The sequence below is a fragment of the Neomonachus schauinslandi genome, chromosome 2 (assembly GCF_002201575.2).
Source record: "Neomonachus schauinslandi chromosome 2, ASM220157v2, whole genome shotgun sequence".
Taxonomy (NCBI): Eukaryota; Metazoa; Chordata; class Mammalia; order Carnivora; family Phocidae; genus Neomonachus; species Neomonachus schauinslandi.
Window position 1 is genome coordinate 159536057 of NC_058404.1, and position 27015 is coordinate 159563071.

The window sequence follows — 27015 nt, forward strand, 5'->3', positions numbered from 1 at the left end:
AGTGGCTATCTGAGGAATTTACAGAAGTAGGTCTAGAAAACCCTCCTAAAGAGAACATATCTGAATTCTATAGAAGGTATCGTTCATTTAGGTTGTTAAAAAGAAAACCACAGGCCCCAAATGGTGTCACTGAGCCACATCAGCAAACCAAGACTTAATATCTAACCTAACTTCAATTTTAACACTCCCCCCCCCGCCCCGCCCCCCTGCACCAGGAATATAACCTTTAACCAGCCAGGAATTTTCTGGTCAGCATTAATAAGGAATCTGTCACAAAGACCCTCCTCATCTCCCAAAGGGAGATGAGGTAATCCATCTACTAAAACTCTTTTGCCCCCAAATGAAAGTGACCTCACATGAAATAATCCTTCCCCCCGCCCCCAATCCTGACATCCTTGTCCTGCCTTTAAAAACCTTTCCCTTTCTGTAGCCCTTTGGAGCGCCGCCACTCCCCCCCCCCCCCCCCCCCGCCGCCACTTGCTAGATAGGATGCTGCCTGATTCATGAATCATTTATTTATTTTTTATTTTTTTAAAGATTTTATTTATTAATTTGACAGAGACACAGTGAGAGAGGGAACAGAAGCAGGAGGAGTGGGAGAGGGAGAAGCAGGCTTCCCGCTGAGTAGGGAGCCCAATGCAGAGCTCGATCCCAGGACCCTGGGATCATGACCTGAGCTGAAGGCAGACGCTTAACGACTGAGCCACCCAGGTGCCCCTGATTCATGAATCATTTAATAAAGCTAAATAGATCTCCAAATTTACTTGGTTCAGTTTTTTTAACAGGTCCTCCATGAATTCAATTCATCAAGCATGTGTTGAATTTATACTATTATATTTGCAAGACCCTATATGTATAAAGTAAATGGTGAGCAGAGCACAATTTTTCTTTATCTTGCGGGTCAGTTTCCTTATAATAATTCCTTCACTCAGTACCTAGAATGAGTATTAGTCTTCAACATCTAGTTAGTGAGCACTTAAGGCGAGGCAGCCAATCAGGCATTGAGCTCAATCAGTGAACCAAGTAGGTAGAGACTCTGCCCTAATGGAACTTGTATTTCAGAAGATTGGTTGTGCTGTCTATATTGAAGAGAATAGTAAAGAAATAGGAGTGACGGTTTCCTCCCTCTGTGAATTAACAATTCAGGCTTTACCTATTCACTTTTCACTTTTTAAACTCAATATTTCTTAAGTACTTACATGTGGTAGACGGATACTCGTAAACAAAACGGTCTTGATCTGAGTCATAAAGCTTGCAGTCTAAGTAGGGGAGACAAGATACCAAGAAGTAAAAAGACAAATATATTTCAAATTACAATAAGTGCCATGAAGAGAATAGGCTCTTCTCAGAGAATTATAGGGCAATGTAATTTAAATTAAAGAAGATCATGAAAGGCTGTTCAGAATTAAATGGAGACAAGTATAAAATTCAGATTAGGGCACATCCCTTCAATTTCTTAATTGCTTCTCCACTAACTTTCTTCTAGCCAACTAGGCAAATACTTAACCTCTCCAAAGACCCACCATCTTGTATAGACAAGTGAAATTAATTGAGATGTTGAGCTCAGAGAAGCTGCTTTCTTAAGATTGTTGGACAAGCAATTTGTTTATAGATGGATGGTTGCTTTGTCTTGCTTGCTGTATTCTCCATTGCCTCTTAGTATGTGCCTTCCCCACCTTTTTCATATTTCTCTCCCCTCTTTCTGTCTACCCCACTGCCTTTTGACTGCTCCTCCATCCTCTTGAAAACACGAATTAGTCCTAAATGCACTCAGTACTGTACTCACCTAGAAATTTAGGTGAGTGAACATTATGGCACAGTGCCACTAAATTTAACAAAGAGAACTCTTAAAACCATGGCATTTATGGTCAGCTGTCTCCCCGGGAAGAAAAGCACAAGTAATCCTGATTTGTTCAGAGGTAGCCATGATATAACTCTACATCGAAAAGCTTAGTAGTTCAAACTGTGGCCTTTAGAGCATCAGCGTTGATGTTACTTGGGATCTTGTCAGAAATGCAGAATCTTGTTGTGATGAGTAGTGGGTGTTAGTGATGAATCACTAAATTCTACTCCTGAACCCAGGATTACACTATATGTTAACTAACTAGAATTTAAATAAAATTTGAAGGAAAAAAAAGAAATGCAGAATCTTGGACCACACAAAACCTTTTGAATCAGAATCTGCATTTCACAAGATCCCCATTTGTTTCATATGTACATTAAAGTTTGAAAAGCACAGATGCAGAGGATCCCAAAGCACATGAACTATGAGGATTCATAATCTTACTCCTTTGACACCAGTCTATTACATATTCAACCCGGTAAAGCTATTTTTACTTTCTCAGTACTTTTTAACTTACAGTTATTCTTTATTTAAATTATCATTTTCAGCATTTTGTTTAGAAGTTCAGTGTTCCCTTCTAGCAAACAGCAGTATAGATCTAAGGGTCCAGAAAACTGTGGCTGGTGAGAGTCATCCATTGCTTTTGCCTGTTAGTGGAGATACTAGATAGTGTTTGGTCCTTGGATGTGATGTGTATTTGTATCATTCCTGTTAGCCTAGAGAAAAAGAAAGGCCAGCACCTGGAGAGGGAGTTCAGTGTCAATGTGGAGTATCAGCTCTGTTAATACTTGGCTTGGACCTTGATCAAGTCAATGAATTTCTTTTGGTCCCAGATTGTTACCTCTAAATGTTCAGGTTTTATTGTATATCAATAAAGATGCACACATACAAATCTGATTTAGTGTTTTTGTTTTGTTTTGTTTTTTTAAAGATTTATTTATTTATTTGACAGAGAGAGAGCACACAAGCAGGAGGAGCGGCAGGTAGAGGGAGAGGGAGAAGCAGGCTTCCCGCTGAGCAGGGAGCCCAATGCGGGGCTCGATCCCAGGACCCTGGGATCATGACCTGAGCCGAAGGCAGTTGCTTAACCAACTGAGCCACCCAGGTGCCCCTGATTTAGTGTTTTTAAGTTAAATGTTGAACTGATATAAAATAAGATTTATAAGGTATATGTAAGGGATAAAGAATCATGATATAATAAAATTCATGTGCCCACTGCCCAGTTTAAGAATATTATAATATGCCTTTAAAATCATATGTGTAAAACAATGGATCATGGATCACTACATCAAAAACTAATGATGTATTGTATGGTGACTAACATAACATAATAAAATTTAAAAAATAAATTAAAAAAATAAAATCATATGTGTATCTGGGGGTGCCTGGGTGGCTCAGTCGGTTAAGCGTCTGCCTTCGGCTCAGGTCATGATCTTGGGGTCCTGGGATTGAGTGCCACATCGGGCTCCCTCCTCAGCGGGGAGCCTGCTTCTCCCTCTGCCCTGCTGCTCTCCCTGCTCTCTCTCAAATAAATAAATAAAATCTTAAAAAAAAAATCCTATGTGTACCTAAGAGATACCAACCCTTCCCTTCCTGCCCCTTAATCACCTCTCCAGAATTTTGCCATCATTCCCTTGCTTTTCTTTAGTTTTACCATATTTGTGACTCTAAACAACATAGTGTTTAATTTTGAAGGTTTTTGAATTTTATATTAATATAATCATATTGTATGCATTCTTCTGTGATTTTTTTTCATCCGACATTATTTTCCTGGTACTTATCTACAATGTTGTGTGTAGCTAAAATTCACTCATTTTCACTATCATTTTCCTTCTAAAAAAGTTTTTTCTTTTTTTTCCTTAAATTCAATTAATTAACATATAATGTATTGTTGGTTTCAGAGGTAGAGGTCTGTGATTCATCAGTCTTATGTAATACCCAGTACTCATTATATCATGTACTCTCCTTCATGTCCATCACCCAATTACCCCATCCCCCCACCTCTCTCCCATCCAGCAACCTTCAGTTTGTTTCCTATGATTAAGAGTTTCTTATGGTTTGTCTCCCTCTCTGGTTTCACCTCATTTTATTTTTCCCTCTCTTCAAAGTTTTTTTTTTTTTTAAGATTATTTATCTGAGAGAGAGTGACAGAGAGTGAGCACATGAGTGGGGGGGAGGGGCAGAGGGAGAGAATCTCAAGCAGACGCCCTGCTGAGTGCAGAGCCCAACTTGGGGCTCAAATCTCATGACCCCGAGATCATGACCTGAGCCGAAATCAAGAGTTGGACGCTTATCTGACTGAGCCACCCAGGCACCCCAATAAGTTCTTTTAATATTTGCTTTAAGGCAAGTCTACTGGCAACAAATTCCCTCAGTTTTTGCTCATCTGAGAAACTCTTTATCTGTCCTCACTTTTGAAGGATAATTTCACAGGGTATAGAATTCTAGGTGGGTGGGTTTTTTTCCCTCTCAATAATTTAAATATTTCACTCCACTCTCTTCTTGCTTGACTGGTTTCTGAGAAGTTGAATGTAATTCTTATCCTTGTTCTTCTAGAAGTGAAGACTTTTTTTTACTCTGGCTTCTTTCAGGATTTTTTTTTTAACCTTTCATTTTCTGAGGCTTGAAAATGATACGTGTAGGTGTGGTTTTTTGGGCATTCATTCTGCTTGTTTTTTGGAACAGCTTCCTGGATCTGTGGTTTGGTGTTGGACACAAACTCAGGGAATTTCTCAATCATTATTTTTTTCAAATATTTCTTCTGTTCCTTTCTCTCTTCTCCTTCTGGTATTCCCATTACATGCATGTTATACCTTTTGTAGTTGTCCCAGGCCTTAGATATTCTGTTGTTTTTTGTTTTTTTCCCCTTCTAGTCTTTGTTCTCTTTTCTTTTTGGTTTTGGAGTTTTCTTTTGAGATATCCTCGAGCTCAGAGAGATTCCTTCCTTGGCTGTGTCCAATCTACTAAGCAGCTCATCGAGGGCATTCTTCATTTCTGTTACAGTGCTTTGATCACTATGATTTCCTTTGGGTTTTCTTTAAAGAATTTCTGTCTCTGCTTACGTTGCCCATCTGTTCTTGCATGTGTTCTACTTTATCCATGAGAGCACTGACCATATTAATTATAGTTATTTTAAACTGCTGCTCTGATAATTCCCCAAACCCTGTCATATCTGAGTCTTGTTCTGATGCTTGTCCCTTTAAATTCTGTTTTTTTGCTTTTAATATGTCTTGTAATTTTTTTCCTTGATAGCCGGATGTGATGTGCTAGGTAAAAGGAACTGCTGTAAATAGGCCATTAGTAATGTGGGGGTGGGGTGTTGGGGGAGAGGCAATGTTATATAGTCCTATGAATAGGTCTTTTACTGAGCCTGTACCTCTAGGCACAACTTTACCTGTGTTTTTCAGTCCTCCTCCCCCCCTTTATGTGGGAAAAGATGACATAGAATGGACTGAAGTTGGGTATTTCTCTTCCTCCATGTGTAAGGCTAGAGCCAGCTGGAGCTGGGTACTTCCCTTCTCCTAGGTCACTTAAGCTCTGGTTAAATGTTTCTCCTGAGAACACAATTTGTCAGGAGTAGAATACTCTGCCGTATTTCCAAGTGGATCCTTTCTTCATCCCCCTGCCAGAAGCACAAGGGGATTTTTCTGACATTCACTGGTAGAACTACAGGAGGTAAAACTCACAAATATTTGAGGGATTCCCAATGACTAGGAGTTATTTCTCAGACTTAACCCACACTCAGCCTCAAGCCATTTGTCAATTTGTCAATTACAGTTCAGTTTTCCCTACCTGGACACTGGTTCCTGAGGATGTTTCAGCTTGGGGGTTTCTGGTCCAGTAAGTCATGATAATCTGTATTCTCCTGTTGGGTCTCTCTGATTGTGGCAGTCGTTTGCCCTGTGACCTCACTGCTCTTACAGATCTAAGAAGAGTTGATTTTTCAGTTTGTTCAGCTTTTCACTTGTTAGAATGGAGAGGTGACTTAAGTTTCTTATGGATAGGACTGGAAATTGGAAATCTGTACTGAACCTTTAAATTTGAGAATAACTGTCATTTCTACTGTTACGTGTTCTTATCTGGGCGCATGAAATAGTCCTCCACTTATTTAGGCCTTCTTTATTATCTTTCAATAGTTTTATAATTTTCTTCCTAAAGGTCTTATACATCTTGTATTTTTAGCTCAGGCTGCCATAATAAAATATCATAGATTGAGTGGGCTAGCTAACAGAAATTTATTTTCTCAGTTTTGGAGGCTGGAAGTCCAAGATTAGGGTGCCACATGGTTGGATTCTAGTGAGCTCTCTTTCTGGTCTGCAAATGGCTGCCTTTTTGCTGTGTCCTCACATGGCAGACAAAGAGCTCTGGTGTCTTCTTAGAAGAGCACCAGTTCTGTTGGATCACAGCTCTATCCTTATCCCCTCACTTAACCTTAATCACCCCCTTAAAGGCCTTCTCTCTAATACAGTCACACTGTTGGGGGGGGTTAGGGGTTCCATGTATGAATTTTGAGAAGGCACAGTTCAATCCATAGTACAGTGTTCTGTGAGATTTAGTCCTAAATACTAAATATTTTTGATGCTATTATTATTTTTCTTATTACACTTTTAAGTGTTTTGTGGTAAATGAACATGTAATTAATTTTTGTATACTGATTTTGTAAGAATTTGCTTTTATAAAAAAATAGCATAGAACAGATCTAAGAATATCAAATTTTAACTTTTCTGAAAAAAATTTTTTTGAAAATTTCTTTATTTCAGATTCACTGCCACACAGAGTCACCTAATTCTCAGAATCTAAGTTTACAACTGAACATCACAAGATCCCTTATCCATATACACATTAGTTAGACAGAGGGGAAAAAAATTCTGTACAATTATTTTAGTAGTTCCATGATTTGTAGGCAATAGTGAATTAGTGAAAACTGAAGAACTCCCAATGCCTTACACACAGGACAACCACTGACAAACACAAGAAAGTAGGCAATAAAAGAAAACTTTCTGTTCAGTCACAGAAAAATGCTAAGGGCATTTTGTGATGAGACAAATGTTTTAAGTTAGTACACAACCTATTGGGCAAATAAAACTGCTACATAAATTGGTACTTTTGCTCTTGAATATTTGTAGTATGGTATTACCCATTTATCTGACATTTAATAATACATAAAGTTCTAAGTCTGGGTTCTCAAAACAGTTACTTGATAATTTTGAATAATGTCTGGTGTACTCAGAGTGCTTTTTTCATTTATCTTTTCTTCAGAAGTTTTTTTTAATTTTTAAACATTTAATGATACATTTATTGGAGTTGTACCTTTTCTACCACAATGGATTAAATAAACTTGTCAAAAGTATGGTTTTGTCACTTTCTGAGACACTTAATTTGCTGTTCTTCCTTTCACATGCCTCTGTTAGCACCTATGGCCAAGTGACCACCTCCAACAGGTAGGTCTCGTGTTATTAATCACACAGATAAGGCAAGTTGTATATAACCATTCCTCCTACCCAGTCTGTTGACGTAAAGCAACAGGGGCTCCCTAGCAGCTAAATCTTTTTTTTTCCCATATATATATAAATAAAATAGTAGACACTTCTTTCATTTATCTCTTCTTTTTTAGTGGGACTGTGCAATGCTGGAACAATAATCTAGAATGTCCTGAATAGTGAATTCCATTGTAACACCAGACCCAGGATAACAGCGAGCTATCAAACCTTCAAAGTGCTTGTATTGGCGTATAAATTCATCTTGCATAGAGTGCCACACCACCTATTATAAAAATGAAGATACAAGTCATTAAATTATGAAAGGAAATATATAATCAAGTAGGTAGAAATAATGTCAAGATATATTCTAAGATTTTAGCAGAGTGTAATGGTTAAGAACATGCATCTTTGCTCCTTCTACTTACAAGATATGTGACCTTGAGTATGTTACATCACTGCTCTAGGCCTCAAGTTCCTCATCTGTAAACCAGGGTAGTAACAATAATACCCTCCTCATAAGTTTCTTGTGAGGATTAAATGAGTGCATGTATATAAAGTGCTTAGAACAGTGTTTGACATGGTATGCACTCATTACATTTTAGCTATTATTATAGCTACTACAATATCCAATAGAGATGTGTATATGCACAATTATACATGGAACTAAGACTAGTAATTAGATGAAATGCAACACTTACTGCTTAAATTTCATTCCAGATGAAAGTTTAAACATTTATCTAAAATTGATGATACAAAACATTGCTTGATGCCATAAGGGATACTAAAATGAGATAGATTATATATAATCCAGTGATTTATGATTTAGCAGTGGAAACTACTATGTAGATAACTATCAAGGCAGAATCTGATATATACACTGACATATTCGCTAATACTAACAGGTGACATTTATTGATGCTTACTCTGTCTCAGCACAGTACAAAGTACTTTACATACGTATTATTCTATTTAAGTCTCATGACTACCTGGTGAGGGTGGGTGCTATGACCGTCATCACTACCCAACAGATAAGGGAATGTATTCTTCCAGGATTTTTCCTTGTAAACCCTCAATCTCATAAATCCTAAATTCCTGTCACCTTAAGTCTACGTACTAAACAGTATTACACTTTTTGCTTTACATCTTTTAGCTCATGGTGTTTCTTCCACCTGCGACTCCTCTCACTTTATCTGTAACTATCTGACTTTCAGAGGCAAACACAAATGCAATAAAGGCTTTGATGATGTTGAAGTCAATTATTCTCCCTCATCTCTGGGCCTTTCAGTATGGTTCATAAAGAAAAATGACCCAATTTGGGGTTTAAATCTGGCTCTACCATCCATTCACTGTGGGATCTTGGTCATGTTCCTCCACCTCTCTAAGCTCTGATTTTCTTACCTATAAAATGGCAGTGACAATAATAGTAGTGTCCACTCTATGACAGAGGTATTATTTCCACTTTTCAAATAAGAAAGCTGAGGCTCAGAGAGGTTAAGTGACTTGCCCAAAGTCATGCAGCTTAATCTTGAGCCAGATTATGAACCCATTTCTAACTCTGGCTCCCATGCTCAGAATTACTCCACTGTACTATACTCTATTCCATTTAGTTACTCCCCTCAAATCTAAAAAACAAAGAAAAAGCCTAAAAAAACTCTGCCCCACCCCCAAACAAAAGAAAAACAACTAATGCCTCAAAACAATACAGCAGAAATATAAAATAAATAGGAATAGCCATATAAACATATTATAAATATTATTCCTTTCTTCCTCACAACTCATTAGTCTGGTCTGTACTTTATGGCACTTTATGGAAATTTCCTCCTGCACTAAAATTAGAAAATCTGTAGCCTTTCTAGAGGACTCGTTTGGAGAAAAGCAAAACATTTTAAGATGTGCAATCTAGGATGGTTAACAGAACGAAGCATACCTGAAGTAAGTTTTCCTCTTCACATAAATGTTTATCAACCTTCTTGTAGAGGTTATCTAGACCTTTTTTCACTTCCTTTCCAGGATACTCTTTAATGACTTTACGAAGTTCTTGTTTGTTAAATGCAAGTTGATAGCTTACTTCCTCCTCTCTTATACCCTGTGCTACTCGAGCTTCAACGCCTTCAAAGAAATGCTTCAAGGAAATGAAAAAAGATGTGGAATACATATACAATTATGCAGTCATCAAAAAAAGAAATCTTGCCATTGCAAGAATGTGGATGAAGCTAGAGAGTATTATGCTAAGCGAAATAAGTCAGAGAAAGACAAATACCATATAAGTTCAATCCTGTGGAATTTAAGAAATGAACAGAGGGGGCGAAAAGAGAGGCAAACCATAAGAGGCTTTTTTTTTTAAAGATTTTATTTATTTGACAGAGAGCGAGAGAGAGAGCACACAAGCAGGGGGAGTAGCAGGCAGAGGGAGAGCGAGAAGCAGGCTCCCCACTGAGCAGGGGGTACAATGTGGGGCTTGATCCCAGGGTCCCAGGATCGTGATCTGAGCCAAAAGCAGATGCCTAACCGACTGAGCTGTGCAGGTGCCCCACCATAAGAGACTCTTAATTACAAAGAACATACTGAGGGTTGCTAGAAGGGAGGTGCGTGGGGGGATGGGCTCAAAGGGTGATGGGTATTAAGGAGGGCATTTGCTGTGATAAACACTGGGTGTTGTATGTAAGTAATGCATCACTAAATTCTATACCTGAAACTAATATTGCACTGTATGTTAACTGGAATTTAAATAAAAACTTGAAACTACAAAAAGAAAAAAAAAAAGAAACTAAAATAAATAAAAATAAAAATGTAAAAAAAAATTAATAATGGCTAAGCACTGCTTTTATTATCAAATTTAAAAAACCCTACTTATAAAACAGTGAAATTTATTCACTGTGTTAACATTTTAGATTTCCTTCTAGTCTTTTTTTTTTTTTTAAAGATTCTATTTTTTAAGTGGTCTTTACACCCAAAGCGGGGCTTGAACTCACAGCCCTGAGATCAAGAGTTATATGCTCCACCGACTGAGCCAGCCAGGCGCCCCTCCTTCTCGTCTTTTGATGTGAGTACATAAGTGAGATTATAATATTGCATGCTGTATTTTCTTTTTATTTATTTATTTATTTATTTATTTTTAAAGATTTTATTTATTTATTTGAGAGAGAGAATGAGATAGAGCGAGCATGAGAGGGGGGAGGGTCAGAGGGAGAAGCAGACTCCCTGCTGAGCAGGGAGCCCGATGCGGGACTCGATCCTGGGACTCCAGGATCATGACCTGAGCAGAAGGCAGTCGCTTAACCAACTGAGCCACCCAGGCGCCCCGCATGCTGTATTTTCTACATAATATTTATATTTTTTTCCAAAGTATAAATTTTAATGGCTGCATAATATTCCATCTAATGACTGAACTATAATTTATACATTCATTCCTCCAGTATTGGATATTTAACATTTTTCACTTTTTTTTTTTTAAAGTTGATAAAATCTACTCAGATTAAAAGAAATTTATTATAAACACAATTGTCACAAGTATCTTTCATACATAACTATTTACCCACATTACTGATTACTTTTCAGCACAAATTTCTATGACTACAATTCCTCAGTTGAGGAGAATAATGGTAAGTATTCTGAGGATTCTTCATACACATAAATTGCTTCCCAGGAAAGTTCAATCAATTTCTATTTCTGTTAACAGTACATGAGACTGCTATTTACCATATTATCATCAGCATTATCACAACTTAAAGAAATCATTGCATTTTGATGAGTGAAAAAGATTTGTTTTTTTATTTCACAATTCTTTGGCTATAAATGAAGTTAGCCTGCTTTCATATGTTTCACAGTATATTCAGAACCCTTGCCCATTTATACATTGGGATACTACTGCTTTTCTTATTGATTTTAAAAAGGTATTTTATATTTTATATTACTGACTACTGGATTGTTATAAATATTCATCTCAGGTTGTCTTTGAAATATATTTGTTTTTTAAATATGTAGTTTTATTGATTGGCATGCCTGTATTTGAGCACTATACAATCTGATCTAATACTGAAAAGCCAATCCCCCTCTCATTATTTTTCTCTAAAATTTTCTTGGCAATTACTATTTGTTTGTTCTTCATTAAATTATTATTATTATTACTATGTTTTTGCTAATAATTGTTTTGACAAGTCTATTCCTGGTGCTTTTAAATTTTTGTTTCTACATAAACTTTTAATTGATTATGACACACAGAAAATAAATTGTTTTTTTATATATTTATTTTGAATCCTGCTACATTTTCATGGATCAGTAATTTCAATGTATTATATACAGGTAATTATAATCTTGACTCTCTTTTTCTTTAGAGAGAGAGAGGGAAAGAGTGCATGTGAGCAGGGTGGGGAGGGTGAGAGGGAGAGAGAATCTTAAGTAGGCTCTACTCTCAGCATAGAATCTGATGCGGGCACTTAAGCTCATTACCCTGAGCTCATGACCTGAGCTGAAATCAAGAGTCAGATGCTTAACTGACTGAGCCACCCAGGTGCCCCGTTAACTCTTCTTTCTATATCTTTTATTTATGTTTCAGGTCTTATTGCATTGGCTAGAGCTTCCATAACAATGTTAAATATTAAAGGATGTAGCAATGTTTCTGCTTTAAATTTGATTTCACAGGAATGCCTCTGATGTTGCAGTTAAGTATCACATAGGATTTAGGTCTAAGACAGACCTTTTACCCTAAAGGAATATCTGTTCTTAAGTTTTAGAAGGAATTGGTTCTGTACTTGATTAAATATATTTTAAGTATTTGTTGTTGACAGCAGATAGATAAATAAAATCTTTTAAAAAATATATTTATAGGGGCGCCTGGGTGGCTCAGTTGGTTAAGCGACTGCCTTCGGCTCAGGTCATGATCCTGGAGTCCCGGGATCGAGTCCCGCATCGGGCTCCCTGCTCGGCAGGGAGTCTGCTTCTCCCTCTGACCCTCCCCCCTCTCATGCTCTCTCTCTCTCATTCTCGCTCTCAGGTAAATAAATAAAATCTTAAAAAAAAAATATATATATATATATTTATATATTTATTTATTTAGACAGCACGCAAGCGGAGGGAGGGGCAGAGGGAGAGAATCCTCAAGCAGACTCCTGCTGAGTGCAGAGCCTGATGCGAGGCTTGACCTCACAACCCCTGAGATCATGACCTGAGCTGATACCAAGAGTCAGAGGCTCAACCGACTGAGCCACCCAGGTGCCCCCAAACCATCCTTTCTTAATTTTAATGATCAAATATGCTGTGGGGAATGACTCAGTTCAGGAAAGGAAGGGAAAGAAAAAGGCAATGAAAAAAACAATTTTTGGTTTTCCTTTTATCTTGATAAAGTTTTTGAAATCTTCATCTGAACTAAGGTTAAAGATCAGCCATTTGTGAGGTATGAAATAAGAGAGTGTGGTATAATGGAAAAGCCTAATCTAGGGTTCATCAACCAGCTTTGCTACTTGCCAGTTACTGTAACTTCAAGCAAGTTTACTTTCAGTTTCTTCATCTGTAAAATGGGTTGACACTACCTCACCCCACATCATTGTTTACAGCAATTAAAATAAGAACATACAGAGCATCTACCAGTATCTTAGTACACTGGAACCTTTGATAACTGGGTCCCTCCTTCATTAACCTTTGCATCAATACATGAGCAAACTTAGGATGAATGTCTTATGTTTTTCATACGTAAATATATGTATAGAGGTTCAAAATCAGGAAAATACTACTGAATGAATATATACTTACATTTAGTTTTTCAAGAGGTTGCCCTAAAGAGTAAATGACATAAGACTGAAGGTGATCTGTGTATTTTTGTTTGGCTTCTTTTTTTTCAGTTTCTAGACAAGAGATTTTCAAACGAGAAAGTGTTGCAAAAATATGGTGAAAATTTTCCATCATAACTACATCCCTGGGGGTCTTCTGGCTTTCATTTGCTACTTTCTCCACTAAAATAAAAAAAGAAAAACATAATAACATCCTGACATGAGTATTACCATATTTAGCTATAAAAATATTTATGTGATTTTTTTCATTTGTAAGTTTAAGAAGTAAGCACATTTCTGGACTTAAGATATTCTGAAGGGTCTTCATATCCACCTAGCCCAAATAAAAAAATCACTCTAAAATAGTCATATATATATATATATGGAAATGTAGTATATAATAAAGGTGGCTTTTCAAATCAGTGGGGGAAATGATGAATTATTCAAAATGTGTTAGGACAACCACCTGGTCCTTTTGAATACACTAATAAATCTGGATTCCTATTTCCCATTTTCAGCCAAACAAATTCTAAATCGCTCAAGTACTTAAAAATGTAAAAAGCAAACAAATATAATCACAAGTACTAAGGAAAATAAAGCTAATTAAAAAAATAATTTTGGGATGCCTTGGTGGCTCAGTTGGTTAAGCATCTGCCTTCGGCTCAGGTCATGATCCCAGGGTCCTGAGATCAAGTCCCCCATTGGGCTCCCTGCTCAGCAGGGAGCCTGCTTCTCCCTCTGCCTCCAGCTCCCCCTGCTTGTGCTCTCTCTCTCTGTGTCAAATAAATAAATAAATAAATAAATAAAATCTTTAAACAAAATAATTTTGTGATAGCATGACTTTTTTACAGATGGTCCAAAAATCATAAAGGGAGAGATGGATAAATCTGACATGAAATTTCAAAGCTCTTGCATAGTAAAAAAAAAAAAAAACACCATAAATAAAATCAATTTAAGTCTATTAAGTTGACAAAGAATAAAAAGACTGATATTCAGTGGCGCCTGGGTGGCTCAGTCATTAAGCATCTGCCTTCAGCTCAGGTCATGATCCCAGGGTCCTGGGATTGAGCTCCACATCAGGCTCCCTGCTTGGTGGGAAGCCTGCTTCTCCCTCTCCCACTCCCCCTGCTTGTGTTCCTGCTCTCACTATCTCTCTCTCTCTTAAAAAAAAAAAAAAAGACTTGATATTCAGCATTAATGAGATGTGATGAAAACTTTCATCAACTGCTCAGAACACTAAACTGGTATAACCTTTCTCTAAGGCAGTTTGGCAAAGGCCTTGAGATATATGTAAACCTTTTGACCTCGTAATTCCATTTCCAGTAATTTACCCCAAGGAAACTATTGGACAAGAATACAAAAATATATGCAAAAAACTGGAAACAAACTAAATGCCTATTAATAGGAGATTTAATAAATAATGATACATGGAATACTATGCAATCATTAAAAATGATTACAGTTATAATATAAATTGACAAGGAGAGGCATTAAAATTTATAGAGTAGCATGTTCCAAAACAGAGTGTAAGGTATGATAAAAACTTTTACATTCAAGAACACACACACACATACACACACATACACATACAATATGCACATATATATGAAGGAGAAATACTGAAAAATTTGGACGGATAAAAATTAAATGTTATCTTTCCTGATGAAACTACAAATTATTTTTGTTTTTTTCTTGATTTTTAAAATCTGTTTTTTGATTTTTGGGGGTGTATAATGAGCATATATTACTTTACAATCAGACAAAGCAAAGCTACTTTGAATTTAAATTTTTTTTTTTTTAACTAGGCTCCATACCCAGAGTGGAGCCCAACCTGGGGTTTGAACTCATGACCCTGAGATGAAGACCTGAGCTGAGCTGAGACCAAGTGCTGGATGCTTAATCAACTGAGCCACCTAGGCGCCCCAAAGTTACTTTGAATTTTAAAAGAAATATCTACCATACAAACATTCAATCATGTAATTTATCTATCTTTCCCCTAGACATGCTTCCACCGAAAATGTCATATGTAATTGGTAAGATGATTCCACTTCCTGTCAATTGTTTCAGCTTTTAAAGTTCCTGAATATATGCAATCAGATCATTTATTTCAAGTTAAATGGCACATCATACAGTTTCTGTAACTTAATTGTGGGATCTGCCACAGGAAGACAGTAGTTTAGCATTACCCTACCTTATGTGACAGATATGAAAACTGGGCCTAAAGAGGTAAATTGATTTGCTTCATGTTATACTGCCTATCATCTCCCGAAGACACTTGCTAAAATGCAAATGTAAAATCCCATTTTTAAATTTTTAAAAAAGGTTGTTTTTTTTTGTGATTAAAAAAGGAATTCCAATTTTGCATAGTGATAATCCCATATGAACTAAAATAGAAGTGGTTCCTGATGAATATGAATGGGTTTTACGTACTGCTTATTTTTTCAGGTTCAAGAAATACCTACTTTCAGAAAACTTAAATAAGACTATAGAATATGGAAAATAATGAACATATCTATCTCCCAACTTAAATGACCATAAATAGTGAAAACAACCAACCAAAAAATTCTTTAGTACATAACAAAGCTTACCATTAACAAATACTCCTCTGATAAGTTTAGTATATGCTTTATCTAGATCTCCACGACGTTCAGCATTTTTAAAGATCGATTCTGCGAGTCCAGCAAATTCTTCAAATTCAGCAACAAATGGAAGAATTCCTACTTTACTCTTCTTTGAGATTTTTACTTCTTCCATTTGCCTTATTTGGTTACTCTACAGTTAGGCAGAAAGCAAGGGAGAGAAATAGCCAAGCACATTAGAAACAACATATAATCATAAGCAAACGTATATATTATAGGGGAAGGACATAATTTAGTACCTAGAACATTTTGGATGTTTACTAATTACAGATTAATACAACAGGGATAACCAAGAAACACTACTTTTATAGATTAAAAAGTACATATTATTTAAAACAAGATACAATCAAACTTTGTGAAGCTCAAGTTTTTGTTCAAAGTGAAAACAAGCACTAAACAATTCTATCATTCATGAAAGATAAGTATAAGGTGATTGCTCATTTTGGGGCAGAGTAGATACCAGGGCAGGTACAGGATTTCTCTAGGTTATTTTTAGTTGGTGGCCATGTGGCCAAGTTTGAGAATCATAGTCATTTCCAATTCTCATTAGCCTAAAATTTGTGTTTGGATAGACCAGTTCTTTCATTTCTGGATATGAGAACAGAGAGGGAGAACAGGCATTTCTACAATGGATTTACACTACATAAGTTTGCCATGTATCTATTAGTTACTTATCCTATTTTTTCTCTATTTATTTCAGCAAAGTGCTTGTGTATGATGGTGACAAAGTACAAAAGGGATGTCTCATATAGACAAAACCTAGATATTTGGGTTCAAAAAGATCCATGAATTCAATTATGGTTCTGTGTACTTCTCAGAGGATCTAGATAAGAATTACACTGCCAAATACTGTTAGACATTTTTACTTCTACCTAAAATTCCATAAATGCTTTTGGGGGCATAACTTGAAAATCCTAGGACATGTGGCTTAGAAAAGTATTCTTTGTAGGCTATAGGCATTATTATTAGAAAGTCCTGTGGAATACTGTCAACCACTTGATATTATCTTTACTGCTACAGCATACCCATTTTATTGTACTTTGCTTTATTGCACTTCACAGATACTGCATTTTTTTTTTTTTTAAACAAATCGAAGGTCTGTGGCAACCCTGTATTGGGAAGTCTGTCAGTACTATTTTTCCAACAGCATTTGCTCATTTCACGCCTCTGTGTCACACTGTGGTAACTGTTTGGCAATATTTCAAACTTTTTCATTATTCTTATATTTGTTACGGTGATCTGTGATCAGTGATCTTTCGTTTGGGGTGCCACAAACCATGCCCATATAAGATGGCAAACTTAATCAATAAATGTGTGTGTTCTGACTGCTCCATCAACCAGCCATTCCCCCATCTCTCTCCCTGTCCTTAAGTCCAGACACAGTTTTATTCCCTGAGACACAATATTGACATGCGGCCAATTAAGTGTTCAAGTGAAAGGAAGGGTCTCATGTCTCTCACTTTAAATCAATAGCTAAAAATGATTAAGTTTAGTGAGGAAGGTGTGTGAAAAGCTGACAGGCCGAAAGCTAGGCCTCTTGTGCTAAACAGTCAAGTTGTGAATGCACGGGAAAAGTTTTTTTTTAAGGAAATTAAAAGTACTACTCCAGTGAACACACAAACGGTAAGAAAGCAGAATAGCCTTCTTGCTGATATGGAGAAAGTTTTAGTGGTCAGGATAGAAGATCAAACCAGCCACAACATTCCCTTAAGCCAAAGCCTAATCCAGAGCAAGGCCCTAACTCTTATTCTGTGAAGGCTGAGAGAGGTGAGGAAGGTGCAGAAGTGTGAAGCTACCAACCTCTGTTGGTTTATGAGGTTTAAGGAAAGAAGCCGTATCCATAACATAAAGTGCAAGGTGAAGCAGCAAGTGCTGACGGAGAAGCTGCAGCAAGTTCCCCAGAAGATCCAACTAAGATCATTCATACAGGTGGCCATACTAAACAACAGATTTTCAGTGTAGACAAACAGCCTTCTATTGGAAGAAGATGCCATCTAGGGCTTTCCTAGCTAGAGATAGCAATGCCTGGCTTCAAAGCCTCAGGGGACAGACTGACTCACTTGTTATGGGCTAATGCATCTGGTAACTTTAAGTTGAAGCCAATGCTCATTTACTATCCCCAAAATCCTAGGGCTCTTAAGAATTATGCTAAATTTACTCTGCTTGTGCTCTATAAATAGAACAAAATATGGATGACAGCTCATCTGTTTACAACATGGTTTATTGACTATTTTAAGCCCGCTGTTGAGACCTACTATTCCAAAAAAGAAGAGATTCCTTTCAAAATATGACTGCTCATTGACAATGCACCTAGTCACCTAAGAGCTCTGATGGAGATGGACAATGAGATTAATGCTGTTTACGTGTTTGCTAACACAACATCCATCCTGTAGCCCATGGGCCAAGGACTCATTTCAACTTTCAAGTCTTATTATTTAAGAAAAATATTTTGTAAGGCTAAGCTGCCATAAATAGTGATTCCTCTGATGTATCTGGGCAAAAGAAAGTGAAAACCTTCTGGAAAGGATTCATCATTCTACATGCCATTAGGAACATTTGTGCTTCATGGGAAGAGGACAAAAGTAAGCCATGAATAGGATTCTAACCCTCATGGAAGACTTTGAGGGGTTCAAGACTTCAGTGGAGGAAGTAACTGTAGCAGATGTGGATGTGGTAGAAACGGTGAGAGAACTAGAATTAGGAGTGGAGCCTGAAGATGTGACTGAATTGCTACAATGATAAAACTTTAATAGATGAGGAGTTGCTTCTTATGGATGAGTCAAGAAGGTGGTTTCTTGAGATGGAACCGATGCCTGGTGAAGATGCTGTGAAGACTGTTGAAATGACAACAGATCAAGAATATTACATAAACTTAGATGACAAAGCAGCGGCAGGGTTTGAGAGGACTATCTCCAATTTTGAAAGAAGTTCTACTGTGGGTACAATAGTATCAAACAGAGAAACTGTGAAAAGAAGAGTTGATTAACAGGGCAAACTTCACTGTTGTCTTATTTCAAGAAATGGCCACAGCCACCCCAACCTACAGCAACATAAAGTGCAAGGTCATGGTCATCAGCAGCCATAAACATGGAGTCAAGACCCTCCATCAGCAAAAAGATTAGAACTCGCTGAAAGCGCAGATGATGGTTAGCATTTCTTAGCAAGTATTTTTAAATTAAGTTATGGACATTGTTTTTTAAATATAATGCTACTGAACACTAAGAGACTACAGTATAATATAGACATAACTTTTATGTGTACTGGGAAACCAAAAAATTCATCTGAATTCACTTTATTTCAATAACTCACTTTATTGTGACACTCGCTTTATTGCAGGAGCCTGGACCAACCGAGCCTGCAGTAACTTGGAGGTATCCTTGTATTTTACTTCATCGGTATTGATCATTGTGAAAAGTAAAAATGGATGCAGTAGAGAGGGGAGCGTAAGTCTGCAGGTGTTGGAACCAGACTGTCCGGGTAAGAATACTAATTCCATCATTTTTTACCGTTGACCCAGGCAAAGTAACATAACCTCTCAGAGAGTCTACCTTATGGAGGCGGGAGGAGGTCATGAAGATTAGATGAGATAATGTGTGCAAGGTGCTTAGACCTGTGCCTGGTACACAGTAAACACTAATTTATGAATGCTGGTCTATGGTGGTTATTAAGCTGCATGAAGATTTTTGTTCAGTGTGGCACACAAAGGCACAGGATATAATTATAGCCTGAATATACTTAAACATTAACAGGACATATTTTATTTATTTATTTTTTTAAAGATTTTTTATTTATTTGACAGAGAGCACCACAAGCAGAGGGAGAGAGAGGGAGAAGCAGGCTCCTTGCTGAGCAAGGAGCCAGATGTGGGACTTGATCCCAGGACCCTGGGATCATGACCTGGGCCGAAGGCAGCCGCTTAACTGACTGAGCCACCCAGGCATCCCAACAGGACATACTCTAAATGACAGTTATCTTTTCTGGCGTTGTAACTGGTAGAAGAGAAACAATGCATTCATTTAAGAAAAGAGCCATTGGGGGTGCCTAGGTGGCTCAGTCGGTTAAACATCAGATTCTTAGTTTCTGCTCAGGTCATGATCTCAGGGCTGTGAGATTGAACCCTGCACTGACTTTGTGCTGGGCGTGGAGCCTAAGATTCCCTTCCTCTCCCTCTGCCCCTTCCCCCGAGCTCACACGCATGTGTGCGTGTGCACTCTCTCTCTCTCAAAAAAGCCATTAATGAATTAAATCTTATAGAAATAAACTTTTTCTCAAGCTCAATGTATACATTATTTGCAGCTGATTGCTTGACACAGAGGTTATTCAGTGACTAAAACTACAACTTTGATGTGAGGCACACATCACTATATTACTTATCCATCCTCTGTCCATGGCAATTTAACCAAATCGTATCATTCTTAAAGGTTTAAGAGCGCAAATCCTTATCACTATAGTGTGAAGAATCCTGAAAAGCAAATTAAGTGCAGATAAGAAATGTATGGGACTGCAGAGCCCAGCGTGGTAGTACCTGATATGTCACTTACTTTCTAACTTTAGCTCTAGCTCAGGCTAGGCTAGCTTTCTTAGTCCCGTTCTTTCAAGAATAGCAGATACTCTGAGCTTGGCCACCAGTTGAAAGAGCCAAACTCAGGTTCCATTTTCTGCAGCCATCTGACAAACAGGCCCATTTATTACCTTTTCAAGGTATGCCTTAGGTCCTAATCTTGTCCCAAATACCAAAACATAACACGTACTGAGTACACACTATCCACCAGACACTGTGAGAAGACATCAGTTAAAAATAAGAGACAGAGAGATGTCCCTTTAGTGACAAAAGATAGAGCCTTCAGAAATACATGCAATTTTATGAGAAAATACTGAGTTTACACCTTTGTCTAAGTTCATTTTACTTTCTTTTTCCAATGTTCTGTCTTGAGAATAACATGAACATTGTTTAATGAACTATTATTAATTACTACCACCCTTATGAGCCATCAGTTAGTAAGGTTTTTTTCTGTGCAAGGCAGTGTGCTAAGCACTCCATCTGAACCCACATCTATATTTATCTGACACTACATCCTATGCTTTTAACAATTATGCTCTGTTGGATTGACAGGTGTTTCATAGAGTTATATTTTACTGATAAAATCAACAAAGCCTTCATAGTCTGGAAATGTAGTGTCCTCATGATTTAGTGTTCCTGCTATGTCATACAGGACTCATTATCTTAGCTGTTGGCAGCTCTTACTTTTTTCTTTGGCTCTCAGCTTGCAGCAGACCCTCTAGGTTTAGCGTCACCGCGGGAGAAGGTGGGAGAGGGAAGAGGGTAAGCCTTAAGCGGTCAAATTTCATAGTATTTCAAATACCAAGTGAAGTCATGTGGCAAGGAAAGAGGATTAACAAGCCTGCTGAGGCAACATTAAGTTTCTATAGTGAACGGAGATTGCCTTTATACTTTAAAAACTCAATAAATACTATTTTTCACGAGTACAAAAATGATGTGGATTTTAATTGCCCTTAATATTTTTATCTCCTATTATTTTATGGATATTCAAGAGCTGGATATAACTTAGAAGTTACATAGTAGAAATATTCAGATGGTTGACATGCTAACTACATTAATAAAATGAAGCTTTTATTTTAGAACCTGGCCCAGCCCAATTCATACCTACAAGCTTACCAAAACCTAGCAGACAAAAATAAAATTGTTAATGATTTTTCTTTCCTATTAGAAGGAAGAACATAATGACTGCTGGAAGTTAACATAAGAACAATATATTCTCTATTTTTTTTTAAAGAATTTTTTTAAGATTCATTTATTTATTCGGGGGGGGCAACGGGGGAGGGAGAGGGACAAACAGGCTCTCACTGAGCACAGAGCCCGATGTGGGGCTCCATCTCATGATCCATAACCTGGGCGGAGACCAAGAGTCAGACACTTAACCAACTGCATCACCCAGGCGCCCCAAAGAACACTATATTCTTAAAATAAAACAATATGATCATTAATTAAAGCTGTTAAACTAGTAAACTAATAAACCTAAATAGTTTAAAGAATCAGTTAAACTAATCCAATTATTAATTTTCTTATCAGAACATATTTTAAAAAGAACAACAACAATAAATCCAAATGATAGTTTCAACTGCTTTATGTGATCTATGGTCACTCATCAGTTAACTGAGATTTCAGTTACCTAGTGGATCTCTCAAGCAGGGGCTGCCTGTATGGCACTTACTCCAGAACTTGCCAAGATTCACATGCAGTATAGAAGGGAAACTAGCTGGCATAGTAGCATCCAGCTAACTCTGTGCCTATAAATTACAGCCAACACTCTGCTTCGGGGCTTTGAGGGATGTGAACAGATCACTCAAGGGAAAACCTGGAAACCTCTTGATTTAAATACATTTACCTATTTTTTGGGGTGCCTGGGTGACTCAGATGGTTAAGCGTCTGCCTTCGGCTCAGGTCATGATCCCAGGGTCCTGGGATCGAGTCCCGCATCGGGCTCCTTGCTAGGCAGGGAGCCTGCTTCTCCCTCTGCCTCTGCCTCTCTCTCTCTGACTCTCATGAATAAATAAATAAAACATTAAAAAAAAATAAATAAATACATTTACCTATTTTTTGCAATGATTAGAATTCTTATTTAAAAAAAAAAACTTACAATGCATTTGTCAAAGTTCCTTTTGACAGTCACCAAAACATTTCCTAATGTAGTACTCAGAAAAGAAGCAGGATCCACATTCTGTGCGGTCCACACATGATGACTCATTTTGACAAGCATGTAGAGGGAGTTAAAGCTATCAATTTTGTCTCCTAATGCAATTAGGTTGTTCAGTTCTGGCTCAATGCAGCGAAATATTTTAATCATCATCTGACGGATCATATCTTTCCTGTTCAGAAAACATAGAAAGTATAGGAATTTATTACAGGTTTCCTGTCTTGATCTTTAACTTTAATCCATTGCAAATATACAAAATGACTAAAATTTTACATTTCTCAATGAAAAATGTCCAAATATGATGACCTAATGATTCTACAGCAGTTTCCAACATAAAAATATTTTTTTCCAACATAAAAATATTTTCTGAAGTTAAGTTTTATTACTCAAAGTACAACTTCATGTCATTTGTAAAGCTGGATCATGAAATGTGCTTTTGTAATTTCTGAGAAATACCCTGCAATTCAAATGCTACTTCTTACCAGCAAACATTAAAACTGATTGCACCTTTCTGTGATTACTAGAACCAAAAAGAGCGGAAGAGTCAGACAATAGGACCAATTTTAACTCAGTAAGATGTTTGAGAAGACACTGGGCACACAGGTCAGTGCTCTGAGTGCTGTCACATTACCAGAATCATCTGGCTCCTCACTGAACAACACTCCTTCAGGCTCAATTTAAAGTCCCCCCACCCCTGATAAATGACAGTAACAAACACATACTCAGAAGAGACAGGCGGTGGCACGCCAGCATTATGTTGCCGGGATAATGTTCCTCCATCTAGGTCCTCTGCTTCAGTCTGCAAAAATTATTCAGGTACTTTACATAATAAAAGACCAACAATTTGACTAGTTTATATAGCAAAAGCCTGCTCAGTCTTAAAATGCCTAGGAGAGAATACATTATGAAAAATAATGATTTTTAAAGGTAGTACTATTGATAAAACTACATAATTTAGTATGTTGTTTAAGAATGGTTATGAAATGTTTTGTTCTTAGATTTTATCTGAGAATTATTGTGGGCTGAGAAGATGTGCTTGTGTGTATGCACATAAGGGGAAAGCAGGGACAGAGAAGGTACAGGAGGTTCAGAGGGGGTGTGAGAATGGGAGAGGGCAGCTCAAAAAACCAGAAACAACTTTTAAGAGAGAATTTCAAAAATTAAAGAAATTTCATCAATGTTTAAATAAAACTCTGGCATTTAAAAAATGCTATTAAAAATTCTTAGGCTAACAAATAAGCAAATTTACTATCACTATCACTTATAACAACAAATTCATTTTATGATTGCTTTTTATATGTTGGTTCTGTTTTTTAAGATGACCTTATTTTTTTTCAAGTAAACTTTATGCCCAACATGGGCTTCAAACTCATGGCCCCGAGATCAAGAGACGCATACTCTACCAACTGAGCCAGCCAGGCGCCCAAGATGACCTTAATTTAAAAATGATTTTATTTGCATTGTGCTTTTAAGTTTTTCAAAATATTGCAGCAGCCTCTCATTTTATTTTCTTACATTTATGCCACCTGAGAGGCATGCTGAACAGGTATTACTATATTCACTGTACAGATGAGGAAAACTGGGGATTAAATACTAGGTTTAAGGTCTCAGAGCTAGTTAGTAACAAAGGCATAGGCAAGGTTCAGATTTGGGGCTTGTTTCTTTCTTTCTTCTTTTTTTTTTTGCTAGACCATGGTATACACACTCAAATATTTTTTTCTTTTGAAAATTATATTTTTTCTTGGTGACTACTAAAATGCTGAAATTTCTTTTTGAATAATATTTTTTACAAAGTAAATTCAGACATTTCCCCCTCACTAAGTTAGAGGATATTTAGGTCGAAGACAATCTGGAGTATTAAATAAGATGCTCCAACTCCAACTATCACTGTTTTTATTATCTTGTGGTATGACAAAAATTACTGAAAAAAATCCTTACATCATAAATTTTTTCTTTTTCTGTTCTGAGACTGAAAGTGTGACAATTAATTAGGCTAATTATCCTACAGATTATCAATATTAGCCAATAAATAAATGTGAGCCATACCATGGTTCCAGGCATACTTTGATGTTGCTGCAGTTTGAAAAATTTACTTATGAAGTCCTGTTCTGCCAGACACAAGGGCTCTAGTTCACTTAGTACCTGTTCAAAGATCTGAAGAAAACAAAAATGAACTGCACCAAACGCTTAAAAAAATCTTCTACATTTAATTCACTTTTCTGTAGGGATCATAGATGCTTTATGTATAATCTTAATAGAATCCCAAAAGAAACTATTCCAAGATTGATAGGACGATGCAGAAGTATCAAGGCTTAACAGGGCCAGACATACCTAAAATAAAACTCACAATAATTATTCACTTGAAATCTGGAAAGAGGAACACAGAGACAAACTTTTTAAACTTAATGCATCACAGACAACAGTTTAGCTTCATAAAAGCTGTTATTTCCTCTTTACTTTGTAGTTGGCTCAAAGAACTTAGAGATACAAGCTCTTAATGATTTATAATAAATTTTAATAAAGCTGTTATGTCAATGAGTTGATAATACAGACTTCAGTTGCCATTTGACTAGTATTTTTTTCAAATTCAGAATTCAAAATATGGTTAATTCAGAGAACCAACATAGCCCAAGTCCTTGAACACACTTAAAGCAATAACAAACTGCTATTAGAAAACTAATGTTAATGTTTAAGACATACTTGTTATATTATTTTACCTTATCAAATTTGGTCCTGTCGGCAACATCGAGATCAGAGGCAGACATGTTTCCCATATCCAACAAAGAAGATGACTGAGATCTGCGATTCCCTGAACTTTGAACGCTGAGTTTATTTAGACTAGAAGTAGATCCAGTTAATTTCCCAGAACTTCCATGAAGACCTAAGAAATAATAAAACTTTGACAGTTGTGACCTTCATGAATCAAAGACCCATAGTGTAAATGAGGGCTGTCTTCTACTGTCTTCGTCTTCAGTGCTCTTATCGCACAAGTCTACTGCATGGGGCGGGTTGTAGAGTGTCCTGCTCTCTCATTAACATTTGTGTCCTATTCTTGAGCATATTACAAAGAGTAGTGAAACCACAATCTCCAGAATAGGACTGAAAGGGGTCTTAAAGATCACATAATCTATACCCTGCCCAGTACCACCAAAGTTGCCATATTTCTAGACTAAAGTAGATGAAGATTTCCTTCCTACTCAAAAGACATAAATATGGATGAAGGCCAATGACTCCTTAATGTACTAGCTAACATGACTTTTTTATTTTTATTTTTTAATGACTTTTTTTTATTTCTGAAGAAAACGGCCATATCCCAATATTACTCGCCTCCACATTAAATGAAAATATTGGGGTGAACCATACAAATCTGCCAATACTCGATCATTCTTGCCCTACAAAAAGTCAATTACATATGATTCAACTTAAAACATTCCTGAACCCAGAAACTCTCTTTTACAATAACTGAACTGATTAACTACAGCTCTTTAAAAACTATACAAAATGAAGAGAAAAAAACCACCCTGAAAACTTGTTATACTTAAAATACAACTAAAATATAATACATACATCATGAACTATATAATATGGGACATCTTTGAGGAAAAATGAGAACAATGTGGCTGGACAATATTCTACATCCATCAAGGAATTAAAGGCTTTCATTTTTACAAGAAAATGTAACATTTTTATTCAGAATTAAATATAAACAATAAATTTTTTTAATCTTCTAAAATATTTCTCAGTTAACCTATATTATTTGCTGATGGTCAGAAGGGACAGATGAAGACATAATAAGGACAACTAAAGATAAACTTTTGTTTCATTATGCAAAATCTGACCATATCTATAAGAATTTTCATAATTTCTTTTTTTAAAAGAATTTTTATAATTTCTAAACACAGCCTGAAAAGAAGTTTAATGGTTAAGCCTTTTCATAAATTTCTGACTACCCACCATAGATTTTGAATTACATTTCTTGAATGTAGCCATACCACAACCATGATGTTGGTTTTCTTTCATCAAACCTGGCAACTCAGAGCAATCAATATTTTTGGTGTAACTTTTTTGGTGTAACTTTTTTGGTGTAACTTTTTCAAGACAAAAACTAATTTCTAGACATTAAACAAACATGCATTGAGAATACCTACTAATACACTAAGCATACTCACTCTCTGTTTCCTGTTTGACAGCACTTTCTTTTCGAGGCAGTGTAGCTGTGATGGATTAGGTTGCAAGCATCAAAGACAAAGACAAGTTAATAAACTGCAATTTGCACAAACCATGCACAAGAGGAAGTTAAAGCTCTAGTTTAAAAGACACATGCAAAGAACCATGAGCATCAAGTAACAAGAGGTGCAACATATGTTTAGTTGGTCAGCTACTGTTTGGCAAATTCTGAGAGAAAAAACTTTACTAGTCTAATGTTTTGTTTTTAATCAAATATTCAAGTAAAAATATCTATATTTGTCAACCCCTCCCCCAATACTTCTAAATGATTTTTTTTTTTTTTAAGTTTATGGAGCTAGTGTGCTTAAAATTTAAAAGACTACATTTGTAAGTTTTGGTTTCTGA

General features: G+C 36.6%; 1 protein-coding gene across 3 annotated transcripts in view; it reads right to left on the reverse strand.

Moving 5' to 3' along the window:
- Nucleotides 1-7069: 7069 nt before the first annotated feature.
- Nucleotides 7070-27015, reverse strand: part of EXOC1 (exocyst complex component 1) — a 64367-nt gene continuing 44421 nt past the window's right edge. The window contains exons 11-20 of one of the 3 annotated variants that reach the window (XM_021701566.1): nt 26613-26657; nt 25161-25324; nt 24490-24597; nt 23166-23242; nt 22387-22615; nt 15677-15860; nt 13072-13271; nt 9395-9445; nt 9251-9325; nt 7070-7606 (exon numbers count right to left, since the gene is read on the reverse strand). In XM_021701566.1, coding sequence (XP_021557241.1) covers nt 7454-7606; nt 9251-9325; nt 9395-9445; nt 13072-13271; nt 15677-15860; nt 22387-22615; nt 23166-23242; nt 24490-24597; nt 25161-25324; nt 26613-26657 — 1286 coding nt within the window. In that variant the 3' untranslated portion in view covers nt 7070-7453. Of the gene's footprint in view, nt 7607-9250; nt 9446-13071; nt 13272-15676; nt 15861-22386; nt 22616-23165; nt 23243-24489; nt 24598-25160; nt 25325-26612; nt 26658-27015 lie in introns of all 3 variants that reach the window. The other 2 variants (XM_021701564.1, XM_021701565.1) reach the window with 2 other exon arrangements.